This window comes from Eulemur rufifrons, chromosome 19 (genome assembly GCF_041146395.1).
Source record: "Eulemur rufifrons isolate Redbay chromosome 19, OSU_ERuf_1, whole genome shotgun sequence".
Taxonomy (NCBI): domain Eukaryota; kingdom Metazoa; phylum Chordata; class Mammalia; order Primates; family Lemuridae; genus Eulemur; species Eulemur rufifrons.
The window spans coordinates 41,212,811-41,232,174 of record NC_091001.1 but is presented as its reverse complement, the minus strand read 5'-3'; the positions used below and the strand labels follow the sequence as shown (position 1 = coordinate 41,232,174).

General features: G+C 35.3%; 1 protein-coding gene across 1 annotated transcript in view; it reads right to left on the bottom strand.

The window, feature by feature from the left end:
• The window catches only part of AFF3 (ALF transcription elongation factor 3), a 545,753-nt gene that overhangs the window by 163,520 nt on the left and 362,869 nt on the right, over positions 1–19,364 (bottom strand). The window contains exon 11 of the mRNA XM_069493856.1: positions 6,422–6,458. Coding sequence (XP_069349957.1) covers positions 6,422–6,458 — 37 coding nt within the window. The remainder of the gene's footprint in view (positions 1–6,421; positions 6,459–19,364) is intronic.

Below are 19,364 nucleotides of genomic sequence, written 5' to 3'. Positions count from 1 at the left end.
CACTCTATTGCCCAGGCTAGAGTGCCATGGTGTCAGCCTAGCTCACAGCAACCTCAAACTCCTGGGCTCAAGCAATCCTACTGCCTCAGCCTCCCGAGTGGCTGGGACTACAGGCATGCGTCACCATGCCCAGCTAATTTTTTCTGTATATAATTTTAGTTGTCCATATAATTTCTTTCTATTTTTAGTAGAGACGGGGTCTCGCTCTTGGTCAGGCTGGTCTCGGACTCCTGAGCTCAAACGATCCACCCGCCTTGGCCTCTCAGAGTGCTAGGATTACAGGCATGAGCCACCGCGCCCGGCCTTGTTTTATATTCTTTATATTTATATTTACAATCCCAGTATCTGAATTAGCAGTCTGATTCTCTGCTGTCTGTTGTTTTTTCCTTGCTGTTGCTCAAGCTCTCATTTCCTTTTATGTAGGTATTTCTGATTGTAAGGTGCTCATTGTCCTTGGAACTCTTATTTATTTCTATTATTATTTATTCCTCTCCATTGTCTTTTTCTGGTATTTCTATTAGCTGGATTTTGACCTTCCCACCCTGACTGACCAACTGTGGATCTTAAGTACCTGCCATATCTTCCATCTGTGTTTTGCTTTATGTTCATAAAAAAAAAAAATGTTTTCAACTTTATATTCCAGATTGCAGAATTCAGCTATTGCCGAAACTTTTGTATTCTTTTCCTTGAATGAGCTACATTCTCTCTGGGGCCAGTCCTTCTCTTTGGTGCTCATTGGTTATGTATTCATATTTTTGAATAACAGGTTAGTTAACAAAGGTAATTGGTGTGGATTTCTTCTATCAGTGTACTGATCAATTTTCGTATCATGCCTATCCCTTGTAGGAAGGGCTCCTAGAGCTCTTTGTAAGTGAATAGGGTATGCTGACTTGAAGGCTTCACTTAGGGCTCAAGAGAAGACAAGCCTACAAGCAAACTGGGAGCCCAAACCCTCTCTCTACCCACTTCCCCAACAAAAATAGAAATTTTTGGAGAAATTTTTTAGAGAAATATTTTTTGGAGAATTTATGGAGAATTTTTATTTGCCTCTAGAGAAAAGCTGGCCCTTTTTCTATCACTCATCTATGTCTACTTTTAAGGACGGTATTATCTTAGAATCTATCTATTCCATTTCTCTCTTAGGTATCAGTTCCCAACTATGAGTTCTGGTCAACTGTTTACTATTTAGCAAATATTACTGTATTTTTTGGTCTTTTGGTTCCCTTAGAGGAAAATCAGAAAGAAAGCTCTGCATAAGAATCAGCTAGGATGCGGGTGGAGGGGTAACGGGTGGAAAATGCCCCAGGTGTTCTTATCACTGCAGGCAACTCACACATGTTCTCTCTTGGGGTCCAGCAGAAATCTGGAGTCTTTCCAGGGGATCCCCAGGGATGTTCCTACCACCACTAAAGCTTGTTCCTGTTTGATTCTTTTTTCTTTTTCTGGGTCATAACCTTCCCTGTTCAGGATTATTTTTCAGTAGGGTCCTATTACTTTCTGTTTTCCAGAAATGCAACTAAATTTCTGGTTTGCTGATGGCATTGCTTCCTGTTCTCAGCACTGCTATGGGTTTTTTCCCCCCATTACTTTTGCTTTATGGCTATTAGGCAGGGATTCTGAAGCAAGGGAAAGAAGTGCTCACACTCTGTCACGGGAACAGGACATTCTTCTAATTCTAAAAAATGTAGACATGCATAATCTATTTTAATATTTAAGTTACTCAATGCTTAGAAGTATAATAAATATAATTATATATAATAATTATATATCAGATATATAATTATTTTTCAATACACATATTATATATTACATTTAACACATATATAATATACAATGTATATCATATGATATAATATATTATATAAAATATATTATACAACATACAATATACCATACATATATCATATTTTATGTAATATATCATATATACTATATATTATATATCACATCACATACAATATATCATGTATCACATATATGATATAATATACTATATATTATGTATGACACATACAATATCCAATATATAATACATGATGTACATAATATATTACATATTACATCTATAACACATATTATACATTACATATGTAATAGGCTGCATATTATATATCACACATATACATACATCAGATATCACACACATATGATATACAATATACCATATATCACATACCACATATATGTGATACACTGTCTATAATACATCATGCATAATATATGATATATTAAATATAGCATACCACACATTCTACATCATACATATGAGATATATCACATATCACACATGCAATATATCACATACAGAATATATCACTCATCATATACCACATAAAAATATATGGCATATCAAATATCTAATGTGAGACATATCAGGTCTGCAATGCATATGACATGTGCAATAGGTGATATATTACATGAGCAATACATCATATGTGATTATTGCACATGCAACATATAACCTATCATATATATTACATGTGAGACATCCATCACATCACATATGCAATAAGCAACATATTACATGGGGGGGCAATATATAGCACATGCAATGCATGGCTTATTGCACATGTAATATGCTAGATATCGCACATGTGATATATTGCAAATGACATGCCATATTGCGTATTATATATGATATGCTATATATGACATATGCATATATGTGATATATGTAGTATTATATGCAATACATCTCACATGTAATATATTATATATGCAATACAATGTGCATAGTACATATTGCATGTGAAATGTGACATATATAATATACTTATGTCATATATAGTATATGCAATATGCGATGTACTATGTGATACATGTTACATGTACAATATCTCATATATTACATAGGCAATATATGGTATGTCATGCATTCCATATGTAATATTGTATGTATGCTACACTGCAGAATATATGTGGAATATACTACATATGTAATGTGCAGCATATCACATATGTGATATATAGCATATTGCATGTGCAATAAGATATACCACATATGCAGTATGCCATATGTTGCACATGTGATGTGTTGCATATTACATATGCAGCATATGATATATGATATATCACATATGTGGTAAATCATATATTGCCTATGTAATATGTCACATTTGTAGTATATGGCATATAACATTACATGTTGCATATATTCATATATGATTATTGCATATATTATATGTATTATACGCTGATACGTATATATTAGTCATATATAGTATGCTATCGTTTATTATATGTATAGTATATGCAATATATATCATATGTTATATTATGTCATATATTATGTGTATTGCACATCACATGTGTAATGTCATGTAATATATAGTATGTGTAATATATCATACGTATAATATATATGACATACTATATATGTAATATGTATATAATACAGTGTTCTATGTCATATATGTAATATATATTATATATGATATAGTGTTATATGTCATATATGTATGATATATTATACATGATATATCGTACTGTAATATAGTATATATCATATATTATATAATATATAACATAAGTAATACAAGTATAATATTAAGTTCAATTGATATTAATATAATATCAATGTTATAATATTAAGTTCAATTGATCAGTAATTTAGCAAACTGACAATCTACCATTCAGAAGATTTGGACTGAAAATCATTTGTTGTTTAATTGATACACTTTTCTTTTATTATCTATATAATGTGGTTTTTCTAATTTCAAAAAGAGAATAAAATACTTGCCTAAAGTAGTGAGGATTAGTAATCAATCTACATATACATTTTCTTTTTGGTTTCTTGGAAGTTCAGTATTTCTCTATTTCTTACAAGTTTACTGGACTCATGATTCTACCATTTCAAGCCATAATGATTCCAAACCAAATAAAAAACTGTACAGGAAATGCTGGTGGGATCAGTTTTCCTAAGGTTTCAAATGTGCTATAACCTACAGAGATACTCAGATTTTTAAATAGGATATTACCTTTTTATACATATGTTTGGCTTTGGTGGAAAGATTTATTTTAAAAGTGGAAAAAAAAAATCTCCTTACCCATAGGAAAGAGAAAGTTAACCAAAATCTTTTCCTAGACAATGAAATGTCAGAGGGTTTTGTACCACAGAAAGAAGGTGCCACATTATGTTCCACAGAAGAAAGGTCTGTTTTTTTATATAATCTAAATTACAGAGAATATTACAGCATGTCATAAAAATATGCCAGATGCATAAGGAAAACAGCACGTAGTTCTTGGACAATAATTCAATCTCACAGTGAAGTGACAGAACCAACTTTCTTGTGAATCAACATGGTGGGATGAAAAGTCTGTGTCTCTGGGGCAGAGATCCCTGAATTCAAATTCTAGCTATATTCATTTTTTAGCCATGTGACTGAAAAATAGCTAGTTAATCTCAGAATCTCTATTTCTTGGCGGTGGCTCTAGCCTATAATCCCACTGTAATCCCAGTGCTTTGAGAGGCCCAGGCGAGAGGATTGCTGAGGTCAGGAATTTGAGACCAACCTGGGCAACATAGCAATACCCTGTCTCTACAAAAAATAAAATATTTAGCCAGGTGTGGTGGTATGCACCTGTAGTGCCAGCTACTCAGAAGCCTGGGCAGGAGGATCGCCTGAGCCCAGGAATTTGAGGTTACAGTGCGCTATGATCAAGCCATTGCCCTCCAGCCTGGCAGCCTGGGTGACAGAGCAATACTCTGTTTCTAAAAAATAAACAATTTCTTCATATGTAAAAGTATAAAATTCAGACAATAATGCCTATTTCATGCCGCTATTGTGAAAATTAAGTGAAATGACATAGGTCAAAGCACTGTCATGCTGTATTAATAGACACTCAACAACTATTTCCTTTGCTCTTCTTTCTGTCAAAAACTCCAAGCTGGAGAGAAGGTGCATTTATTTGTCTATTAGATCCTCCCTTTACCCGGAAAGTTTAAATTCAAGTGGTGAGAAATGGTGAGGAAAGCAATGGCAACTCTTCAGTATGTTCCAGCCATTGGCATATGACGCTGATGACCGCACGCCATACGGACTTAACCATGCATTTCTTCTGATCCCGTTCTTATTACTGAATTCATTGCCCTCTTCAGATGTCATGTCCCTTGGCATTTCACCTCTTTGCTAGTGCCTATGCCTACAGAAAATCCCAACAGAAGATGGGATAATTAAGTGATGCTGCCTATGCATCACTGTGCCATCATCCCCTCCACTGACCTTTCTCTAGCTGTGCATTAAAATTCTGGGGCTTCCCAGTGCATTTGTCCGGACATTTTTCCTCTCCAGCCCCTTTGCCTCACAGATGCCCAGTGGGTGAGCCTCAGTTTCACAGACATATCTACTAGCTCAGTGGATTTTCATCTTCAAACACAGCTTTGTAATTGGCAAGGGGTGCTCTCAGCTCGCCCGCTGGTCACGAAACTAACAAAGCCCAGTCTTTGTCAGTGTGCTTTTAGTACACAAACAGCGTAGCTTATGCATTTTTAATGCTCAAGACAACATTAATACCAATTAGTAGGGCCAAACGAGAGAATTAAAACACTACTTCACAGAATGTTAACATCCTCTCTTTGATGACAAAGCTTACGTGTTTTATTAGCCACAGATTCAATAAGGAAATGGCTTCCTAGACAGTCGAGTCTATTTCTGGAAAAGGACATGCTGCACATACTCAGCAAGTTGTGACTTTTCTTCATGGATTCTAAGGCCATTTATTTTGAGGTCTTCTGATTGGTGTTCTTTGCACACTAATTTTCTTTCTTTCTTTCTTTCTTTCTTTTTTTTTTTTGAGACAGAGTCTCACTCTATTGTGGGGCCTAGAGTTCAGTGCTGTCATCATAGCTCACAGCAACCTCCAACTGTTGGGCTCAAGCGATCCTCCTGCCTCAGTCTCCTGAGTAGCTGGGACTACAGGCATGCGCCACCATACTTGGATAATTTTTCTATTTTTTTGTATAGACAGGCTCTTACTTGTGCTCAGGCTGGTCTCAAACTCCTAGCCTCAAGTGATCCTCCTGCCTCGGGTTCCCAAAGTGCTAGGATTACAGGCATGAGCTACCTAATTTTCTTTTAATTTAGACAACTCATTATTTGCCTTAAAAAATTCCCCCCCCCCAACATGTACTAGGGAGCAACTGTAGTAAAGCAGCATGTTCCTTTCCCCTAGGATTGCTTTGAAATTCACCATGTTATGTTTTGGTCCTCCTTCCCTTGAAGGAGGACTCAAGGTCACCATGAATCTTATCATCCATTTAGGCAATACTTGAACAAATGGCCCCTTTTTCCCATTCGATTTTGTCTTTCAGTGAATTTCTTTTAAAACTACTGTCTACTGTAGGCTCATCTATCCCTCCCCCTCTGCCCTCCATCCCCAGCTTCCACCCTCATCTGAAGTTGTAGAGTGAAGTCTTTCTTACTTGGATTATTGTGTCCAGAAGATACAAGCTGAGAGTCCTGAAAAAACAAGAAGTATCAATTAATTTTCTAATTTTCACTTTCGAAACTCAAGTTGAACATGAGATATATTACTGGTCATTCAGAACTGATTCACAGCTCTTAATCTTACTAGTAGGTGTAATGAGAAACATTTACAGGAATGTGCTTGTTAAGCAGTTCTGGGAATATACTTCACAAATGCTTTTATTTTGTATTCTTTACTTTTTGTTTTATTTATTGCGGTGACATTCACATACCATAAAATCAACCATTTTAAAGTGAACAATTCAGTAAGCATTTAGTTCATTTACAATGTTGTACAACCAATACCTCTATCTAGTTGTAAAATACTTCCAACACTCCAAAGTAAAAACCCTTTATCCATTAAGCACTGTCTTTCCATTCCCCTCGCCCCTCAGCTCCTGGCAACCACCAATTTCCATGTGTCTCTATGGATTTACTATTCTGGATATTTCATAGAAATGGAATCATACAATATGTGACATTTTGTGTCTGGCTTCTTTCACTTAGCATGATGTTTTGGAGCTTTATGCATGCTAAAGTATGCATCAGTATTTCATTCCTGTTTATGGCTAAATAATATTCTATTGTATGTATATAATAATTTGTTTATCCATTAATCTGTTAATGTATATCTGGGCTGTTTCCACCTTTTGGATACTGTGAATAGTGCTGCTATGAACACGTGTGTACATGCACTTGTTTGAGTCCCTGTTTTAAATCCTTTTGGGTACATACCTAGGAGTGGAATTTCTGGGTCATATGGTAACACTATGTTAAACTTTTTGAGGAAGTGACAAACTATTTTCTACAGATTTGAAACCATTTTGCATTCCCACCAGCAATGCCAACAATACCAATTTTTCCACATACTTGCCAACATGTGTTATTTTCTATTAAAAAATTATAGCCATCTTTGTAGAAGTAAAGTGATATCTCACTGTAGTTTTGATTTGTATTTCCATAGTAACTAAAGACATTGAACACCTTTTCATGTGTTTGTTGGCCACTTTTACATCTTTGGAGAAATCTATATTCAAGTTCTTTGCCATTTTTCAACTTGGGTTGTTTGCCTTTTTGTTGTTGGGATGGAAGAATTCTTGATATAATCTGGACGCTAGACTCTTATCAGATATGCAAGATGATTTGCAAATATTTTCTGCCATTCTGTTGGCTGTCTTTTAATTTGATTGGTAATGTTCTATGATGCATAAAAGTTTTAAATTTTGATAAAGTTTAATTTATCTAATTTTTCTTTTGTTGCTCATGCTTTTGGTGTCATATCTAAGAATGTATTACTAAATTCAAGGTCATGAAGATTTAAACCTATGTTTTCTTCTATGAAGCTTATGGTTTTGGTTCTCATTTTCTGGTCACTGATCCATTTGTTATCTCATTGACTTTTAACACAATTCGCTTCTTGAATGTACCTTCACTTCCACCCACTTCTTGTAGATGAGGCTGGCAACATCCCACCAGAAACACTGTGTTGAACAACTCTTGTCAATCTCACATTGGTGGATGAAAAGATTATTGCCAATATCAACTTCTCTGCAATGGCATAAAGCCAGTACTACATAATATTTTAAATTTACTTAATGCTGAGGTAAACAGAGATTGAACCTGATTTTATTTGCATTAAAATGAAATGTGAAATTTTGACTTGAGGATTCACAACAAAATTCATTTTCCTTGCAAAATTCTCATTTAAAATAAAATGTAAGGAAGAATTATAAAAGAATGAATTAACAGAGATGTTAGAAAGGTACAAAAATAAGTAGCAGCACATAAAATCTGGCAAAACTCTTTCCTAATTCTGGCACACGTAACACAAATCCAGTGAATGGAATTAACTTCTAATATATGGCTTAATATTTTATCAGAATTTGCTCCATGAATATAGTTGTTATGGGTCAGGGAGTATCATTTGATATGACTTGTGGCATATTCGAATTCAAGTAATAATGTCTGCTTTAAAAAGGAATTCCACTGGAAGAGTATGAAATAAGCCAGTTCGGTGGTTGAGGGTTGGATGGGAAAACTGGGAAGGAAAGGGATTCCCACTCTATTAAACAGACTGAGTCATACACAGATGCCTAATAAACCTCTTTTAGTATTGCTAATAATGAGCTATTCATCTGAAGAGAAAGAACAAGCTCAACTCTCACCCCGAGATTCAGTTTTGGAAATGATTTTATGAAGATGAAATACCGGTCCAGAAATAGAATCTGCAAAAATGATTTTGGCCTATCTTGGATAGATGCTGTTATGAAGAAGACATCAACAGTTAAATCCCCCAAGTAGACTGGCGTGTTTCCTTCCCTTGTAATTAATTTAGAACATGAATTAGTTTTAGCTTTGACATGTGACAAGTACTTTGAGTCCCTCTGAGTTAACTCCTCTGTGCTGTCTGTAGACGCTGGCCCTCTGGAGACATCCTGTGCCAGGGAGGTGAATACTCGCTCACCATCAAATGGACAGAAATGGCAACCAAGATAGGTTTTAGCATTAAGCGCAAAAAAAAAAAAAAAAGAAAAGAAAAGAAAAAATTAGAAATTTTTCTAAGACTGTTTGCTGACATTAAGGAGAAATAGAAGTTTTTATTTCTTGATGCATCCTAAAACCTGGGTGATGATTGCTGACCATAGACCCATCAGCAGAGAACCAAAGATGAGCTCACAGTTGACCTGAATTATGATTACATACTGTACAGTCACATATTCCACAGATAGTAAACTTCAAATTTTAACTAAAATACCTCTATAATTAATGACTACTATTATTAATATTTCTATTTTGTGTAGGGTGTGAAGAGAGGCAGAAAATGATTAAAGCAATTGGTACTCCACCCCCTCCAAAAAATCTCTGCAGAAGTCTGCGGTGGAGAGAAAAGAAAAAAATCAAGGACTTTGTCACTAATATGTAATCTCATGTTTCTAACTGATGTCTTCTTGGTGGTACACTGACCCAACAAATGTTAGCTCAGAAATACTGACTCTGATGTTCTGTGCCACTCTGTGGGGACAAACAATGTCTTATTATCATTCTTACTGGCACTTGGCCAGCGTGTGGCCAGTCTGCTCGTGGAAGGTTCAGCTACCTTAAGAGGCTGCTCCCAAATTTGAGTCCACAGGTCCACGTATAAGACGCCTCGATAAGGTGTCTGCTGGCCAACCTCAGGGCCCATGGCTGCTGCTTTGAAGGAGTACTGTCCAGCCCAGACAGCTGCAAAACCCAGGGTAAGAAGATCCTTCATTCTTCATGGAGCCAGAGCCAAGGTGGGTCCAGAGCAGAAGGTGACCAATGCTCTTTTCTCCAAAGGGCCCAGGCACTGAAGTCCTTTCCATAATTGAATCTCCTGCCACCCCACCCAGACCCCCACATGCCTATAGCTTCTGTCTCAAAGCCCTTCTCTCCCCTGGCAAACGTCTTCTGTAAGTAGATGCCTGGCGGGCCCCAGACCTCTGGGAGCACTCGACTAGGCCTGCAAGGTTCTCTGTCAGGCTCTTCAAGGGTTACAGAAGTGAGTCCGGTAAGTCAGGCAAGGAGGTGATGTATGTACAAATTATTACAACCTAGGGCTGAAAGTGGTGATGTGACTGCCACCCACAAGTGCTTCAGCCTGTATATTCTGCCCTGGTTTCCACTCCTTGGAACACATGCCCTGCCGCTTTCTGTTTTCTGCCTGGCAAACTTCACTCTTCCTTTGAGGCTCTGCACAAGTCAGCTCAGAGGTTACCTGGCTCTTTGAAATCTTCCTGAATCTCGGGACGACTGAGTTGCTTCTTTATGTTTTCACTGCACTATGTCATAACTCTATTATAGTAATTATCTTTTCAATGATGACTTTTCTTAAAAAGCTTTACTGAAGTATAAATTATATAACATAAGCTACACATATTTAAAGTATACAATTTGATAATAAGTGTCCTAAAAGGAATGCTATTATTGTCTTGACCCAAGGATGGCTCCACACTACTTATTCATTAAAGAAAATTCAAAAAATCAGAAAAGTATAAAAAAGAAGTTTCCTGTAATCCCGTATCAGGACGTTTGCAAGGTTAATCTGCTGCTTTTGGTTTGCCAGCATCACTCATCAAGTGTGTGTCATTCTATGGTCACGTGCACAGAAGGGAGAACCGCTCCCTGCTACCTGGAAGAATATCTATACATGGGAATTTATACTTCTCCATCTGTAAGTCCTGAATTCCTGACACTGTTCTGCTATAACACTAAATCTTTGGTACACAATACTCCTAAAACTTTAAATATGGTATTTAGCTAAGAAGAAAAGTTCATATAAATCATGTTGCTGAAGACAGAAATAACCAGGCACACTGGTGTCTGAGAAAGCCCTTCAATGAAACACTACAATGAAAACACATTTCATTAAATGTCACATGCCATCCAAGGCGCATGGGGCTGCATTATGCCACATACTACCAATTGCTGCCAATTAATTGTAAGATGCCATCAACTGTAAAACAAATTCAGATTTTAGTTAATATATGTGCTGCTGAGGCGAGTACAAGATTTTAGTTATCTTAAAATGCAAAAAAAAAATTATGTACCTTAGATCCATGAAATACAGTAGTTCTTGGGTCATGTTTGTGATGGAGAACGGTATTTATACTGTGGGGGTATTACTTAAAAATGGCTTTCTGAACACCATTTGAGAAAGGCCCCATTCATACCTCTCTTTGCTCTCTTTGCTTACCTATCAGTCCCATCAATGGAACTGTAAGACGCAAGAAATTGAAATAAACCTCCTATTTTCAGACCCCCATGTAAAGCTAATTACTGTAGGAAAAATTACCACCTGACTTGGTTGGGTCTTCCTACACCCTCACCAATCCCCTTCTTCTCATTCTTATTCTATAAAGCTCAAAACAGTTGAAATAATGTGATTTATAATTAATTGAAATGTTTATTTTGAGGTAATGCTAAACATGGAGTTTTAGTGGAAACATTTTGTGATAGATTTTTGAAGCATGCTAGCAACCCAAACGGGGAGATGTATAATACACTTTCCAACTTCAAAGCGCTGTTCTTCACTCTTGCTGGCTTTCATTCTCATTCTAGTGTGTAAAGAGAAAGGCAATAGGATTCTCAGTTCTGTGATGATGCTAGAATTTTTCTGTATAACGCTTTAAAAATCAATCAGCAAGAATAGTTTCAGACCAGGTCTGAGCCCACCAGAGTCAGCATCCATGGCCCCATGAAATGCTTGCGAAATGCCATTAGCTTTGGACATATACCTTCTTGAGGGTGGAAAATGCTCTACAATTTTGAGTTCTTTATTTGCATTTCAAAATATGTGAGATTGTTGCAGAAATGAAAGGGAAAAAGCAAAGCAAATTGATTTCCTTCTCTCTTGGTTGAAATACCTGATAATGGTAGCCAATTTAAAGGAGTCATGCATTCTTTTCTTTACCAAATTCAATTACTTTTGAGATTTGAAGAATGAGGCAGAAATGCCTGGTGGTGTTTGTCTAGGGAATTGTTACTCCAAATTAAGTCCTCAGAGAACAGAAAAAAAAAAAAAAATAGGAAAGTTCATTATCAATTGACTTTACTATATATCATGCCCTTCAATATCCAGACAAAATGAGGACATTCTCAGAAGTAGTTAGCTAATTAATTTAGTAGTACTGGTACCTCAGAACACACAGTTAAATCAACTTTCCTTGTGAGGTCAAATGGTCCCCTTAATCTTAATAAGGGCTTAATTTCATTGTTTATTAGTTATTGTAGAGATTTTTGCCCATCAAATGCCAAAAACAATTCTAGCGCCTGCACACTAACAATAGAGATAATCTCAAACATTAATAGCCTAATTAATGAACTGCAATGTCCAGCTGTCAGAATACTAATTTGTTGAGATACAGGTTAAAAGAGATGACCTCTGTGTGAAAATGAATAGCAGTCTTTGTTGTAGGCAGCAAATGATACCCCTAAATATGTCTGTGCCCTAATTCTGGGAACCTGTGAGTATTACCTCACATGGAAAAAGGGACGGTGCAAATGGCATTAAGTTAATGATCTGGAGGTCAGAGATCATCAGGTGCGCCCAATATAATCACAAAGGTCCTCACAAGGAAAAGAAGGAGCCGGAGAGTCAGAGAAGGGGATGTGAGAAGGGAAGCAGAGGTTGGGGTGATGTGGGCCACGAGCAGGAATGGGGGCTGCCTCTTAAAGCCGGGAGCGGCAAGAAGACGAATTCTCCCCTACAGACTTCAGCAGGAACTAAGCCCCGTTGACCTTGATTTTAGCTCGGTGAAACTGATTTCAGACTTCTGACCTCTAGAAGTGTAAGAGAAATGCATGTTGTCTTAAGCACTAAGTCTGTAGTAATTTGTTATAGAAGAAATAAAAAACGAATGCAGTCTTGTTTCCTGTGTACAAGATAAATTATCAGTACTTATAGTGAGCTTTTTGAAAAAAGGCATTATTAAAATCATGCAATGTTCTTACTCTTTTAAAGAAAATCACTTATTCTTTCTTTCTTGGGCATGGCAAAAAGATCTAGACGTGAAATAGCTCCATGTGAATCCTACAGTAGTTCTAAATAAGACTTTTTTTTAATTTAAATTTGAAATTCTGTGCCCTATATGATAGATAATAATGAATCTTTTTGAGTGAAAAATAAGGTGCTTCTAACTTTCTGTCTTAAAAATAAAAAAATTTAACTATAGTCATGTGTCTGTAAATTAGATCTTCGAACTTACTCATCTTGTATAACTGAAACTTTGTACCCTTTGGCCAACACTCCCATTCCCACCCGCCTCCCCCAGCACCTGGCAACCACCATTCACCATTCTACTCTCTGCTACTATGAGTCTGACTGTTTTAGATTCTACATATAAGTGATATCATACAGTATCTGTCTTTTTGAGTCTGGCTTAATTCACTTAGCATAATGTCTATGCTATATATATGTGTGTGAATGACATATGATATATCAAAAATGTTACTACAGTTAACAATACTGTATTGTATACTTGAAATTTGCTAAGAGAGATCTTTAAAAATTTACTAGGAGGGTAGTGTTTTCATTAAGAAAAGGAAAAGAAAAGGAAATTGGTAACTATATGAGATGATATGTTAATTAGCTTGATTGTGGTGATTATTTCACAAAATATGTAAATATAGAAACATGAAGTTGTTCACCTTAAATGTATACAATTTTTATTTGTCAATTATACCTCCAGAAGGGTAAACAAGTGAAATTTTTGAATTAATGATTTAAAATCTCAATTTCACCTCAGGAGTTAAGTCATTATTTACACTTAAGTATCTACATGAAAGAAAATAGAACTTTGTATAATCCTTTTGGAAAAGTCACAACAAAATATCCTTCGGTATGTGCCCAGTTATATTAAAATTTGTACTTACATCATGGATACATATATACAATAAAAATGCTTATTTGATTGTATTTTGGGTCAGTCATTATTTTGGACAGATTATGTACAAAGATTGTAAGCATCTTGCATTTTATTCTAAGTGTGGCAGGATGTCATTGGAAATACATAGTAAATAAACCATTCAACTAAATTCCCTGGTATTGAAAGGGGTAGAAGCCTGGGAACTTCAGATGGGTTCTGGTTTTGATTCCACCAATGAGATGCCACATTCATTCATTTAGGTATTGTCTACAAAGCTGAAACTATTTACTATCTGATCCTTTACTGAAAAAGTCTATCAAACTCGGATCTAAACAATGAGTTCCTAGGAAAGAATTACACAAGCATATCAAAAAACAGAATAGAGTCTGGAAACAAATCCATGTATCTATAAGAAATTCAAGTGTTGACATAGGGTATTTCAAACCAATGGGGAAAAATGGCCTGATACATTGATATTGTTAGAGTAATTTCCTAGTCATTGAAGAGAATAAAACTAGAATCTTACGTCATATCACCCACAAATTTAAAAAAACCCTTAAAAAACTGTTAAGAGAATTAGAATAAAATAGAGAACATTGTTAGAATGCTCGGAAGATCTTTTTTCTCTGACATAAAAATTAAACATTTAGCTAGTATAAAAGGCACATAAAAAGGTTAAAAGAAAATACTTGCATCCCATATAACAGACAAATGAATAAGATATTAGGAGTTCCTACAAATCATTTTTTTAAAAGTGGCAATGGACAATGAATGGGCAATCTGCAAAGGAAAAATAGTCTTTGCTCAAGCTTAGAAGTAATTGGGAAAATGCAAATGAAAACAATGAGGTATCAACTTTTCATCCATCATACAGACACAGTGATAAAAGGCCAGATAATATTAATCATTGGCAAAGATATATAAAAAGCACTTTTGAAGCACAGCCAAGAGTAATTATGGTTTCTGATGCCCAGAGCCATAATTCCTGTTCTAGATAGCCTCACTAGAGACATTCAATAGCAGGCATACAAAGAGGAATTTCCAAAAAGTGTTTGTTAACAGCAGTATTGTAACTGCTGGGGACTTCAACACCCCACTGACAGAGCTGGACAGGTCATCAAAGCAGAAGATAAATAAACACTGGACTTAAATGGGACTCTAGAACAGATGGGCCTGACAGACATTTACAGAACATTCTACCCCAAAACTACTGAATATAGATTCTTCTTATCAGCACATGGAATATTCTCCAAGATTGTCCATATCTTAAAAACTTGCCTGAACAAATTAAAAAAAAATCAAAATCATACCAATATCTTCTCAGACCATAGTGGAATAAAACTAGAAATCAAGTCCAAGAGAAACACTCAAATCTGCACAAAGTCATGGAAATTAAACAACCTGCTGCTGAACAATTATTGGGTCAATAATGAAATTAAGATGGAAATAAAACAATCCTCAAACTGAACAATAAAGGGGACACAAGTTATCAAAATCTATGGGATTCAGCAGAAGCATTCATAAGGGGAAAATTAAAAGCCTTAAATGCCTACATCAAAAAGACAGAAAGATCACAAATTAACAACCTAATGACACATCTCAAGTAACTAGACAAGGAAGAGCAAACCCAAAACCAGCAGAAGAAAAGAAATAACTAAAGTCAGAACTAAATGAAACAGAAAACAAACAACACAAAATAAAAATTAAAAATAAACAAAAGTCAGTTCTTTGAAAAGATAAACAAAATTGATAGACCTCTTGTTAGATTAACCAGGAATAGAAGAGAAAGGACCCAAATAAGCTTAATCAGAAATGAAAAAGGAGATATTACAACTGATACCACAGAAATACAAAATATGATCCATGAATATTATGAAAATCTCTACACGTAAAAACTAGAAAACGATGAGAAAAATGGAGAAATTCCTAGAAACACACAACTTCCCAAGATTCAATCAGGAAAAAATAGAATTCCTGAACAGACCAATAATGAACAGTGACATTAAAACAGTAATAAAAAATCTTCCAACTAAAAAATGCCCCAGACCAGATGCCCCAGACAGCTGAATTCTATCAGACCTACAAAGAAGAGCTGGTACCCATACTGCAGAAATTATTTCATAACATTGAGAAGGACAGAATTCCCCACTCATTCTATGAAGCCAGTATCACCTTGATACCAAAGCCAGGAAAGGACACAACAAAAAAGAAAGACCAATATCCCTTATGAATATAGAAGAAAAAATCCCCAGTAAAATACTAGTAAACTGAATTCAACACCACATCAAAAATAATAATAATAATAATCCCTCATGACCAAGTGGGCTTCAACCCAGGGATGCAAGGATGGTTCAACATATGTAAATTACATGTAAATCAATAAATTGATTCACCACATAAACAGAAGCAAAAACAAAGACCATATGATCACATCAATAAATGTAGAAAAAATATTCAACAAAATCCAGCACCATTTCATGATAAAAACGCTCAACAAACTAGGCATAGAATAAACATATCTCAAAATTATAAAAGCCATATATGACAAACCCACAGCCAACATCATACTGAATGGAGAAAAGTTGAAAGCATTCCCCCTAAGAATTGAAACAAGACAAGGGTGCCCACTGTCACCATTTCTATTCAACATAGTGCTGTAAGTCCTAGACAGAGCAATCAGTCAAGAAAAAGAAATAAAGAGTATCCAAATTGGGAAAGAGGATGTAAAACTATTGCTTTTTGCCAACGAGATGGTTTTGTATCTAGAAAACCCTAAAGACTCCAACAAGAGACTCCTGGAATTGATAAACAAATTCAGCAAAGTCTCAGGTTACAAAATCAGCAGCATTTCTATACACCAATAACAGTCAAGCTGAGAATCATATCAAAGACTCAATACCATTCACAATAGCTACAAAGAAAATAAAATACTTGGGAATATATTAATACTTAACCAAAGAGGTGTAAGATCTCTACAAGGAGAATTACAAAACACTGAGGAAAGAAATTACAGGTGACACAAACAAATGGAAAAACATATGTTCATGGACTGGTAAAATCAACATTGTTCACATATCCATACTATTCAAAGTGATTTACAGATTCAATGTAATCCCCAACAAAATACCAATGTCATATTTCACAGATCTAGAAAAAATAATTCTGTGCTTTGTTTGGAACCAGAAAAGAGCCTGAATAGCCAAAGCAATCTTAAGCAAAAAGAAAAAATCTGGAGGCATTCCATTACCAGACTTCAAACTATACTAACAAGGCTATGGTAACCAAAAACAGCATGGTATTTAAAGATAGAAACACAGACCAATGGAACAGGACAGAAAACCCAGATATAAAAATATCTACATACAACCAACTGATCTTTGACAAAGCAGGCAATGACATATACTGGGGAAAAGAACTCCTATTCAATAAATGGTGCTGGGACAACTGGATAGTCACATGCAGAAAAATGAAACAGGACCCCTATCTTTCATCACTCACAAAAATTAATTCAAGATGGATAAAAGACTTTAAGGCATGAAACCATAAGATTTCTAGAAGAATATGTAGGAAAACTCTTCTAGTTATCAGCCTAGGCAAAGAATGTATGACTAAGACCCCAAAGGCAATCACAGCAATAACAAAAATAAATAAATGGGAGTTGGTTAAATTAAAAAGCTTCTGTATGGCTAAGGAAATAATCTACAGAGCAAACAGACAGCTTACAAAATGGGAGAAAATATTTGTAAATTATGTATGTGATAAAAGGCTAATATCCAGAATCTATAAAGAACTCAAACAAATTAGCAAGAAAAAAACAAACAACCCCATTAAAAAGTGGGCAAGAGACATGAACAGAAGCTTTTTAAAACAAGATAGACAAACAGCCAACAAACACATGAAAAAATGCTCAATGTCACTAATTATCAGGGAAATGCAAATTAAAACCACAATGAGATATCATCTTACGCCTGTTAGAATGGCTTTCATTAAAAAGTCCAAAAACAATAGATGATGGTGTGGATGCAGAGAGAAAGGAACACTTACACACTGTTGCTGGGACTACAAATTAGTACAACCTTTATGGAAAACAGTACGGAGATTTCTTAAAGAACTAAAAATAGACCTACCATTTGATCTAAAAATCCCACTACTGGGTATATACTCAAAGGAAAAGAAGTCATTTTATCAAAAAGGCATCTGAACTTGAATGTTTATTATAGCACAATTCACAATTACAAGTATGTGGAATCAGCCCAAGTGCCTATCAATTCATGAGAGGATTAACAAAATGTGGTATACATATACCATGGAGTACTACTCAGCCATAAAAAGGATGAATTAATGCCCTTTGCAGCAATGTGGAGAGGGCATTCAATCTGGAGTATCTTAGGAGATACTCCTAAGTGAAGTATCTCAAGAATGGAAAAACAGACACCACATGTACTCTCTAATAAATCTGGAACTAACTGAGGGACACACATGTGCACAGAGGGAAGTAAAAGTCACTGGAAATGAAGCAGGGGGCAAGGGGAGAAGGGGAGGGGCAAAAACATACCAAATGGGTACAATGAACACTAATTGGGTGATGGCACACTTATAGCCCTGACTCAAGCATTACAAAAGCTATTCATGTAACAAAACCATTTGTACACCCTTAATATTTTGAAATAAAAGTGTTTGTTGTAACAGTGTTTATAATAACAAGCCATAAACAATCTCAATGTCCATAGAAAGCAGCTTGACTAAATAAATTACAGCAAATTCATACTATAAAATATTTTGCTGCTGTTTAGAAGAATGAAGAAAACCCCTACATGTTCACTTGCAAAGATCTCCAAATACATATTGTTAAGTGAAATAAAAATCAACTTTTAGAATGGAATTTACCTCTGTGATAATAGTAATGACCAATTATTTCAATAATTCACTTTAGAAAGGTGTGATATTTGTATTTAGCAATGCTATTTACATATTGTGGGTATCTGGAAAAAATTAACTCTTGGAAAAAAATGCTTTAGTATTATATAATTTAGCAGTTTAAAAAAAACTGCACATGCACATATGTACCTATAAGGCACAGGGAAAAATGACTGAATTGGTACACACTAAACTATGGATAGTAATCTCTGGGTAGGGAAATGGAATCTGGCTGGAGATGGCAGAGACTTTCACATTTTGCTCTCTTGCCATTTGTATAATTTGATCTTTTATAATGAGTATATAGTTAGATGTCAGTGGTACAGTTAAAAAAAAAATCAAAGAAAGCCTATAAGGCTCAAGTATGCAATAACTTAAATATATTTTGTGGCTGAGTTTCTGTGTGCTTTTTCTTAGAAAATATAGAAATCTTTTTTTAAAGTCCTAGAAAATATTTTAAGCTTTAAAAAGGTACTCAGGGAAGTTAAATACCACATGTCTTCTATTCTAAGACATTGATTTTAAGATATATCATTAATTTAATAACAGCTTTTCAGGAAAAAACAGGACATACAATCACATTGAATGTATAAAATGA